This window comes from Bremia lactucae, linkage group LG11 (genome assembly GCF_004359215.1).
Source record: "Bremia lactucae strain SF5 linkage group LG11, whole genome shotgun sequence".
Classification (NCBI taxonomy): Eukaryota; Oomycota; class Peronosporomycetes; order Peronosporales; family Peronosporaceae; genus Bremia; species Bremia lactucae.
This window is the reverse complement of record NC_090620.1, coordinates 3,685,617-3,696,821: the sequence shown is the minus strand read 5'-3', so window position 1 is coordinate 3,696,821 and position 11,205 is coordinate 3,685,617. Positions and strand designations below refer to the sequence as shown.

General features: G+C 45.8%; 1 protein-coding gene across 1 annotated transcript; it reads right to left on the bottom strand.

Moving 5' to 3' along the window:
- Positions 1 to 8,437: 8,437 nt before the first annotated feature.
- Positions 8,438 to 9,214, bottom strand: CCR75_009186 (uncharacterized protein; the record flags this gene model as incomplete). Its single annotated transcript, XM_067967230.1, has 1 exon — positions 8,438 to 9,214. One exon carries the CDS (start codon positions 9,212 to 9,214, stop codon positions 8,438 to 8,440), a length of 777 nt encoding a protein of 258 aa, XP_067817163.1.
- Between the last annotated feature and the right edge of the window lie 1,991 nt (positions 9,215 to 11,205).

Below are 11,205 nucleotides of genomic sequence, written 5' to 3'. Positions count from 1 at the left end.
ACTTGCTTCGTAACAAGAACACTGGTAAAGTGCGAGTACTCATCTGTAAATGTGACGAAGTACCACTTACCGCTAAAAGTCGCTGACTGCATAGGACCGCTCACGTCACTCTGAATGACTTCTAGCAGCTTATTTGCGTGATGAGGCGACTTTTGCATGAAGCTCACTCGCGTTTATTTGCCAGGTGCGCAACCATCGCACAGCTCCCACTGTTTGACTTATGCTAAGGTCAAGTGAGCACTACTTGGCGAAATGCAAAGTGAATATATTAAGGTCCTTAGTTCGCAACCTATAGCTACCTCGAAGCCAATCATTGATTCTCCAATCATAGCTCATAGAACCTTCTAGAAACTACTGACGTCATCTACTAACGTCATCCCCATGACGTCACACTGTGACGTCATTACCGGTATATAATGGTAATTATGGGTACTATCTTGATGTAGTCGAGTCGCTTCCTAGCTAACACTCTCACTCGACTCGACGATTAGGGAGACGCTTGAATACCAAGTTTGCTCCGAAGCACACAAAACTGCGTCGCTGGAATAGGCTTCGTCATGATATCAGCTAACTTGTCCAGAGTGGAGACATACTCCAATATCACTCTACAACACAGCGTCTAAATGACGCTTGTGCGACTCTATTGCTCAGCCCGTTCTCGGGCCCTACTATGCACGAATACACAGGATCCGGGACTCAAGCTGACAAAAAAAAGCTTATGTGCGAAGGAGGTTGCAAACACAACGAGTCCATGGCTGGGGTACCATATAGAAATGCTGTCGGCTACCTGATGTACTTTACGGTCGATACACGCCCCGATCTCGCTGCGGTAGTAGCAGTGATCAGCCAATTTGCTACAGTTTTATGTCCGACACACTAGCAAGCACTCACGAGAGTATTCAGGTATATACAAGGCACAAATTGCATGGTATCAAGTTTCAAGCATCAAGTGACAAGGGACTTCAAGGCTACACGGATGCAGACTGGGCTGGAGACACAGAGTCAAGAAGAAGCACCAGTGGCATTTTTGATGAGCGGCGGATGTATCAGCTGGAAAAGCAAGAAGCAGCGCACTGTGGCACTTCGTCTACGGAAGTCGAACACATGGCGTTGCCAGAAGTAGCACAAGAAGCGGTGTGGCTAAAGGCATTTCTGTGTGAGCTCGTTGAGATGTCGAGAAGCGATGCGGTCAAGATCTATGAGGACAACCAAGGCTCAATAGCATTGGCCGAGAATCCGACATTCTACAAACGCATCAAGCACATTGATACGTCAACTTGCAAAAGTGCGTCATAGGGGTCCCTCGAGGTACCTGTGCTGGGCTGCATCGTTGTACACATGGTGTACGAGCAGACCCAGACAAGGTAAAATTGGTTAAGGAATGGCCAATCCCACGGCATGTGAAGGATTTGCGCCAATTCCTAGGGCTCGCTTATTACTTGCATAAATAAGCAAGAATTATGCTGAGCAAACTAAACTACTATCTGACCTCCGTGAGAAGGACACAGAATGGGTTTGGTTAAAGAACAGGATGATGCGTTCACATCAGTGAAGCAATCTCTTTTAGAGGTACCGGCCTTGGCATTGTCAGACACGGATAAGCCATTTTGCGTCATCTGCGATGCAAGTAATTTTGCAATCGGCAGCGCACTTATGCAGAAGGATGACGACGGCGTTGACCGCGTCATCTCTTATCAGTCCCGGCTATTAGTCACGGACCCGAATTTCCCTGTGTATGACAAAGAGCTACTTTCAATAAAGCATGATATTGTCAAGTTTCGTGTGCACCAATTGGGCACCGAACCATTTGTGGTTTATATGGATCACGCATCACTGCGGACCGCAATAAACTCACCACACCTCTCGCCTAGAATGGCAAGATGGCTTACATTCTTCTCTGAATTTAATGTTAAAGTTGAACACAGACCGGGTAAGTCGAATGTCTTGGCTGACGCTTTATCGCGCAGACCAGACTTCGAGGTAAGACACTAGGAAAGCGTGTCTAGTGCTAAAGCACAATTTCAGCCGCCAACATTGGCAGCCATGAAGACATACCACGTGACGAGCTCATTGGCCTCTGAAATCAAAGAGAGCTACAGTCAAGACGACCACTGTCGCCTGCTGTTGGATCACTTCGGTGGACGAAAGGTTTCCCTTCCATCGCACCTGAAAGCTAAGCGAAATCGCTTTAGCTACAGCAATGGTCTGTTATGGCATCAGCTGTCACCTTGTGATCTCTTGAGAATCTATGTGCCTCATATGACACAGATCTCAAGCTGATGATCCATCTAGTGGGCATCTGGGCCGTGAAAAGACATTCTTACGAGTGTCAGAGGAATTTTGGTGATCATATCTATATAGATGGGTGGCCAACTATATTCGCTCTTGCGAACAGTGTCAGCTTATTAAGCCTACATTGTCCAGCAGTGCGCCTCTGAAGCCGCTACCGATTCCAACCATTTATTGGAAGTCAGTAAGTCTGGACTTCATGTTTGGCATGCCGCCCGATCATTAGGGTCGGACGAGGCTTGTCGTCTTTGTAGACAGACTGAGCAAAATGGTGCATTTTGCACCATGTAAGACATCGATCACAGGCAAGGAGGCAGCTCTCTTTTTCCTGGATCATGTTTATTGACTACACGAGATGCCGAAGTCCATAGGATCGGACCGGGATCCACGATTTGCGTCTGGTTTGTGGCGACATGTGCTCGAGCCGCTAGGTAGCAAATCCACATGTCGATTGCAGATCGTCCCCAGACCGATGGCCCCACAGAACGCGTCAATCGAGTCGTGGCGGATGTCTCACGCACTATAGCAACTCCCAAAGAGTGGAGCAAGCAATTGCCCTATGTGGAGTTCGCTATAAACAACAGTGTCTACGCCAGTACGGGTGAGAGACCGTTTTAGATCAACGAACTGCACCATCTTCGGGCGCGTCTCGTTTGTGCACAGCCCAAGTCTTCGTGGGGGAGGGCCCCTCACTATGCTCGGAGTAAAGAAGGACATAGTTTCGTCACTATGACGATGACCCGCTAGGGTATCATCTCAACGACAGAAACTTGCCCTGGTGACCCTGTCAGTTTGGCAGCCGTCAATAAAACAATGTCCTATGACTGACCTCTCGGCGGTGTCATAGACGAGCTGGATGCTAAAAGCGTGAGCGAGGCTCAACGCTTTGTGGATGAGCGATTAGCCATCACAAGTAAAGTCCGTGACGCAATGGCAAGCGCCCAGGACAAGCAGAAAGAATATGCGGACCGAAATGGTCGCAAAAATAATGAACGCTTTAGAGTGGGTGAATTAGTACTATTATGTACTGCTATCCTACCTAAAAATGCAATTTCTGAACTATCTGGAGGTGCTACGAAGTTGTTGCCGCGTTTCATTGGGCCCTTTACGGTGGTCGAAAAGGTTCGAGACCTGAATTATAGGCTCACCCTTTCCCCGTATATGAAGACGCACCCCGTATTATATGTGGGTCGTCTGAAACGGTATGTAGATTTAGATGATGTCAGGTTCCCCCATCCGTCTAAGGAGACCGATGGTGACGCCGACTCTGAGTCGAGCGTCGGTAAAAAAAAATCAACTGATCGACTCCTCCGACCGCGAAGAGGCGGGACATCACGCGAGTAACGAGGATTTCTCAGCATTATCTTCTCAAAAAGGTCCAAGCGAGTCTTCAGGCGCTTATAACCCCGACGAGCCTTCACTTGGACATCATAAAGATCCGAGGTCAGTCGGGAGAGTTGACTCTCGAGATCCGCAATACGTCGTTCAGTAGCGTTTAACGCATGCGACTGAACGGACGAAGGTAAGGCAGCCGCGATAAGGTGGGCGAGATCGTCACTTGTATCAGGCACCGCTGCACGGATTATTTCGAGTGGAATCAACGTTTCCTTGTTGGAAGGTTGCTTGCCCAGCGTCTGTGAATGCAAAGATATCAGATCCTCGTCCAATCAAAAAGGTCACCCGAAGATTTTTGACGCTTGGGAACCGATCGATACCCTACGTATTGATGTGCCCGGCTTGGTGGCTGCCTATGAAAAGGAGCATCAGCTGAGGCCTCTTTACTAGTCTCAAATGGACTACCAAAAGCAGCATTATCAGAAGAAATAGGGGGTACAGTACCGCCCATGATTTCTTTCACACGCAAGCGGGCGAAAATAATTCGCTGCGACCGCTGTTTCATCACATCGGAATGCGGATGAATAAGAAGCTGAAATTCCACCTCGTATTGGTCGGGTGTTTCATTTGAACGTAACACGACCGGGATCGGGAAAATACACCCAAGCGATTTTCCCTGAGTTCTCCAGGATTTTAAAGACGCCATAATATTTATGTGCGTCTGCAAGAGCGCGCTCTAGGAGCGACGCTCTTGGCCCGTTTAAATAATGCCATTTAGTTAGAGAGGGCATCTTTGGAATGACATCCGTCACATAGCCACACTCTAAACGACTGGCTTGTGACACCGACTAAGCACGTATACGTGTCGTCTGTGGAGCTTTTGGCTCCGAATCCTCTATGTCAGAAATATTATGGATTATGGTCTGAGCATAAGGCCTTGTGGTTAACCCAACGAAGAAGCGGCTGCGCCTTTATCGGCAGCGCTCTCATTACCTGTCGCTGCGCTATTTAGCGCAGACGACGAGACAGCATTCGTAAATGCTGCTGTTTCCATGTTGTGAGCCATGAGAGAAGTTTGGATGGGCAATAATGCGCCATCGTCATTCCTCACGAGCTCGTTGTCCGCATCACTACTTTGAGGTGGCGGCAACGGTGTCGACTCATTGTAGTCGACAATGAGCGACGGATCAACATCCTCACTGTTAAAGTGGAATGGATCCTTTAGCCCTGTTAACGCGACAGCAGCAGTGGCTGTCGGCGTTCCGACTAAGGCATTAGACGCGGCCGGCGAATTAACGCGGCGCGAGCGCTTAGTGAGAGGTTGAGTGGGCGTCTTCGCAGACGACCCACCAACGTGGCCCCTTTTAGGTGGCATCTTGGGCGCCGTGTATGGAAACACGTGCGCTTGAGTGATTAGGTGAACTAGTGGCACGAAAAGTCGGAATGGATTATTTGTGACATCTTGCAAAGATGACCCAGCATGCGCGCACTGTCACATCAAGCTCTCATCGTGCCAGCCGAAGTGCCCGAAATAAAGGGATTGTCTTGTAAAATCTATATATGGTAGGTTAATAATGGATACTTAAGGGTCGGAAGTTGGAAAGTTGGCTGTTGCTGTTGAGAATCGTCGAGAATGACGTTAAATTGTTGCAAAAGATTGACTTCGGCTATGTACATTTCGAAGCACGCTGCAGATGAACGTCGGTGTCCCGTATGATGACAAGCGCCGCACGTCGGCGCCTTCCTTTTCCTAAGAGACATCCTCACCTCGTATTAAAATTGAGAAGGACTTCTCGCGTCGAGGTCTTGCTGCTCGTTCTGCTTGGTCTTTCTCTCGTTCAAGCAACCTCCGGTTCTTTGAGGACTTCTGGTATTTGCTTATTTAGACAACATCGCAACATCAAACGGAAAATAATCAAGAGCCCAAAATACCTGTAATTACTCTTCCAGGTCGTCCGAAACTGCTCTTTCTGATATCGAGGCAGTTGGCTGAAATTGTCTCGTAGTTTTTTAAAAATTACTGGCAAAGCATCATCTGTGTGGCATGCAATGGACATCGTACTGGAGGGACTTGATGAAAGTGCCAATGAACATCAAAATCGTTCTCCTCCCGCTTGCGATGATCTGCCGCAACTGATATTCGCAAGGGTTCCTCAGGTGGTAGCAAAAGTAAAAGAGCATGGCTTCGCGCCGGTTGCCATTGGACGTCGTGCTTTCTCCAGCTGTCATTGCGAACCTTTAGTGATTTAAGAAACGTAGGACGAAAGGAATGCTTAAGACTCACATGTTCAAATACTTTCCGAAGGGCGTAATATGAAATTTCCGGTTGATATGTTGAAAGATATCACGACGTGGGGTCGGCTGTGCGAAATGTATAATTTTCATTAGTTACTTTGCCAGTTCCGTGGTGAATTTGATCTGAGAGCTTTCTATGGATTCACTATCCGCTCGCAACACCCAAACAGAGTTTCCATACTGCTTGCGATGAACTCTTTCACAATATCGTGGGCACCTTATCCGCGTGAAGTGACTACGTGACCGAAGTGCCGAATCTAATCTGTTCATGCTCAATTGATTTTTTCCTTATGGGGGTCGACCACGTCTTGGCTGGATACTTTACAGATCCCGTGTAGCGTTCTGTCCATGTAAGCTGGAAAACGTCCCAATTTACATCGAACTTCTCGATTGTGTTTGAGTAAACCACCTGCACAACAAGGAATCACTCAGAAGATAGCGGTAAATTACTGATCACAATCAACGGATGGCATGTTACCGCTCTCCTATCCTTCGAAAATACTTTCCCCCCATCATCCTTTCCAGTAAAGTGGGTCTTGCATTTGGCGACGACGTTCTTCTCAATGAGCCAAATGCAAAGCAGGATAGCTACCAAAGAAAACAATATCTGCAAAACATTCAAGAGAGCAACCATTTGACCAAATATAACTGATGGTCGGCGTGGAAAAGTCTTTGGAAAAAATGATCGCGGTAACATACTAGTCAGCATCCTCGTTCTTCATGACAACGAAGGCGCCGAGAACTTGGGATATAGCATGGTATTTCCAACAGCGTGGAGCAAAGGAAATCTCGTCTTGTTTGTTTCATAAGTGCAATCCAGTGACAAGACAACGCAGTTCTTCCTTTAGAGTTCCACATTCTTTGGATAAGCGAAGAACAAATGTATGATGCGCCCACTGGAATCTTCCTCGATATTTTTTCCGAACCTAACGTCCGTGAAGGTCTTGTACAGCATGTCCATTTGAGTTTGTCCATCGAATTTCCCGATTGCATTCGTTTGCTTCAATTTTCAAAGCTTTCTCTTAGTGATTTCCAGTTGCTGGCCTTGCTCTCGCATGATGGTTAAACCATGCCTTGCTTTCATACCGGTCTGAGAAATTTGAGCAATTCTTTCGCATGAGACTCCGAGAAACGAATGTGAACTCGATGAGCGGTCCTGGCGGTTAGAGGTCCGTGGTTATGCTCTTTGCATGTATTTGTTAAGGACCCGGTGCCGTCTGTAATTGGGAGGAGATTGTAAATGTGAACGTTAAATTCCTCGGTGAACTCACTCTGCCATGATGCGTAGCTCCACCTTTCGAATCGTGTCTAACACCTTTGAAAAGACAATCAATGAGTGAACTGCCTTTCGCCTTCCGAATTCTTGTTTCTTGGACAATTCCGCGGAGATTTCGATCTACGCCTCCACGATCGCATTTGTAGGAACAACTTGTCGTTTATCTGTTGCTTGTATGAGGACTTGGTGAATATTTTATAGCCATTTGCAGCAGCTACCACATTCAATGTTGTTCCACCGTCTTCCCCGCGGTGAATTGGTCGTGGTCCTGCTGCTGCATGACCATGCCAGCTGAGAGAATGTGGACATCTAGCTTGATTTGTAACAGGCTAAGTTGCCATAATGTTACTCAGTCCCCGTTAGGAAGACTTGGTGTACGTAAGGCGATGGTCAATTACTTAAATAAAGTAATTAGACCCACCACTTGGGTGTGGCTCACATTTTGTGACCAATCCTTGTGTATGTGATGCACATGGGTGCATTCACATTAGGAGGGATGACGGCTAGCGACATCCGTTACGCGAGGTATCTAGAAAGATACGCTCGCATTACATATTAGTGTTATCGACAGAAATGAAATGTTTGATTGGTAGATATAGCTATTTATATTTAATGCGATTCAATATAAATCAGTCTGAAAACAACTCAATACTTAGTAAGAGCGCACGAGGAGCCGGATTACCGCTCCCGTGACGACACTTTACTAGAATACTTAGTGCGGGATGAGGTCGCTAAGGCGCCCACCACAACTACCTCACTGCACGCAAGAGAAGCCGGTCTAACCCTTTTCGCTGTGCTACGGTGTGTGTCTAAGTAGAGCGTGGCCGCATTAAGATGTGCCCGACTACACGATTCGTGTTGAAATGCACAAATTTGCGATAAAAAATGGGTGTCTTTGTAGTTATTAGATGTTTGAGTAAATGTATATTTGTCGCTTATAATCAGAATTATCTGTCCCCATTTTATGATGTGAACCGGGAGGTAAGGTCCGATAGCACACGTAGGCGCCATACATAGTTAGTAATTAATATAATTAAGTCAGTCGTAGATAGATGAACGTTACGTGGGAACTTAATATATATTACAGTTTATCTTTTTTCTCAAATCTAAAGCCTTAGAATTAACCTTTGGTAGCTAAGCTAAGGCTTCTTTGGAAATAAATTCTAGGTAATGTACACGCCGCATCAGACGTAAAAGTTGTCTCGATTTATACTTTTAGGGTTTTAAATTTTTTTTTTCTTATCAAAGTAGCATGTCTGACTCAATGCACTCAATTAGCCAATCCCTGGCGGACCACACACGAGAGAAGACGTCAGGTGTGCCTTCGTTACCGCACTCGGCCATGCTGACCAGACCAATAAGAACGTCGCCCGACTTAGTCTCATGTACTAGCGGTCCACCGATGTCACCAATACAAGTACTTTTGCCATTCTCTCCTCCCGCACAGATCATCGAGTCATCGATTTCATATGTATCATCGCAACGGTCGTTGCTCCAAACCTCAAGCTTGACAACCTGAAGTAATGCATCAGGATAAGTCGGCGAGCCCGAGCCAAAGGCTTTTAAATACATTCCAGGCTTAGCATCCGCTGTAGGCTGTTGGATGGGAGTAAATTGGCTCGCTTTTCGGAGGGTCAATAGAGCAAAGTCGTACGATGTGGTGTCGTTATTAAACTCTGGGTGGATCTGGATCGTCTCTACTTTAATGTGTTCGCCGTTCTGCATGCCGTTGGAAAAATTCAAGCCCGTATTGAAGCGCGCACCTATCGCCGCATACATTGATATACCATCCCAAACTTGGTCAACGCACGTTGACGTGGTAAGTACGTGGGATTTTGTGATTAGAACACCACTGCAAAAGCTGTTTTGGCTCGGAGAATCACAAAGGCCGACGACATACTGCTGTGACGATTCAGCAGTGTGTCCTCCTAAAATGAGCTGCCTTGACGTGTGGACAGTATTACCAGTGACGCCTGCGACGATAGTGGCAGCTGCAATTATTGTAGCACTAATGTTCATTTTGTCAGACTTCGATAAGGTTAAGCTGAAGCAGGTAATTTAAAAATGGCAGAGATGAGGATGTACAATCGATTCGACGGCTGCAAGTATCCTTAGGATGCATCAATTTGTATCGGCCATTTAATTCCATATGTCGTGTAGCCAGCCTTCTTTGCCCATCGCATGATAGATGACAATTAAAATGCAGTACTTTAGGTACGTTTTCTTACGGCCAGAGAGAGACACACTGTGGTGTCTAATATCGCATTGCAAGGGCTTTTTAAAAAAAAATTTAGAACCAGGTAACCCTGATCGATTAAAAGAACGCGCGCGCAATGACCATAACAAGGTCGCGCTGCATAAGTTGCACTACGCGAGAAGTTCGAGGATCAGCTCGTTACTTATATGATAAATGGTTTGAACTGGCTGGCTCTCCATTCTAAATTAAGTGTTCCACGCCCACATGTCACGCTGGCAGAAGGCCATCAAGAGGCAGTAAGAAACATTCGTTATAACAAATGAAGGGATCCGGAATAGCCTCAAACCTTTTGGTATTACCTCACACCCTCCCCGTCTGTATTGAGTTAAAACGTCATATAAAATATTTCGACTGTATGGATCATTCCACTGCATCCAGAAATCAACAGTTGGTCCTGTAGAATTGTCTTAAGGTCACCCTTTTGACCTTTGGAACATCACACCCGCTAAATTAAATTAGGGAATCGCTGTAGCCACACATTCTATCTACATGAGAGTAGTGTTATGGTTCTGATGCCCCTGGGCTCATCAAAAACCGTGTTTTCGTTTGGCGAAGTTAAATGTACGGGTTTTAAAGGTGAGAAAAAGCCTAGAGCGCCCGCAATTGATTGGCAAGTTATAAAACGAGCGAAGAGAAAGAGCAGCAAATCGAGCAGCGAGGGAGAAGTTGAGCAGGAAATAAGCGATAAGAACATGCATGTTAGTTAGTCTTTGGAGTTCAGGCTACGGATAAATTCTCTTTACTATACTTCTACCAAATTTTGCGGAGGTGCTTCAAATAGGCGAATTCTGGTGCTCTTTTTTGAATACACCATGAGCCACAATTTCCGTATGTTTCATTTTTTTTCGGCTTTTGTTTTGTTGAAGAAGCATCGTGCTATCTAGCATGAAAGTACGCATCTATTGCGAAGTCTTTTTGCAGACCTGTCGAGCTACTGAGGCTGGGAAGGTCTGCATAAAGTTTCTCAATATGTATTCTAGCTATCAATAAGTTGCTATCATAACGCTACTCTAATTGGTACAGAGGTAGAAAATTAAGGGGTGTCGCTACGTCGGTTCCCAAATGTAATTTAGCAGTGTGGGGTACCAAACTCCAAAAGGGATCTAAAGACGACTCGAAAGGAATAATTGTCAATTTTGCGATATAGCGGAAGAAAGAAACTGTTTATTTTAATCTGTAGTTTTTATTTAATTAAAACAAACTGACGGAGGGAGTGTGGCTAGAAGGGGTGTGGTTCCCTAAATGAGAAGTATTGACCTGTTTTTTTGTGTTGTAGAAAGGGATTAATTTCTTTACAGAGCGCACTTTGTGTAAGCGGCTTAGTAGCCATGTGTACATGTCGACAGTCGAACAGTTGGAGGTATGTACACGCGAAAAATATGTATAAAGTGTGCTTAATTTAATATATTATTACTAAAGCAGGCGGGATTAGAGTCTATAAACGGACAACTTACCTCTAGTGTAACGGGGCACTGCCGACTTGTACAAGTGTAACGGGCTAAAGTTGCCCCCATGTTACACAGTCCCCTTTAAGTACACTTGGTGTACTTAAGGGGATGGTCAATTACTAAATATAAGTAATCAGACCCAACACTCGGGTGTGGTGCACATTTGTGACCAACCCTTGTGAATGTGATGCACATGGGTGCATTCACATTAGGAGGGATGACGCCTAGCGTCATCCGTTACGCGAGGTATCTAGAAAGATACGCTCGCAATACATATTAAGTGTTATCTATAGAGATGACATTTT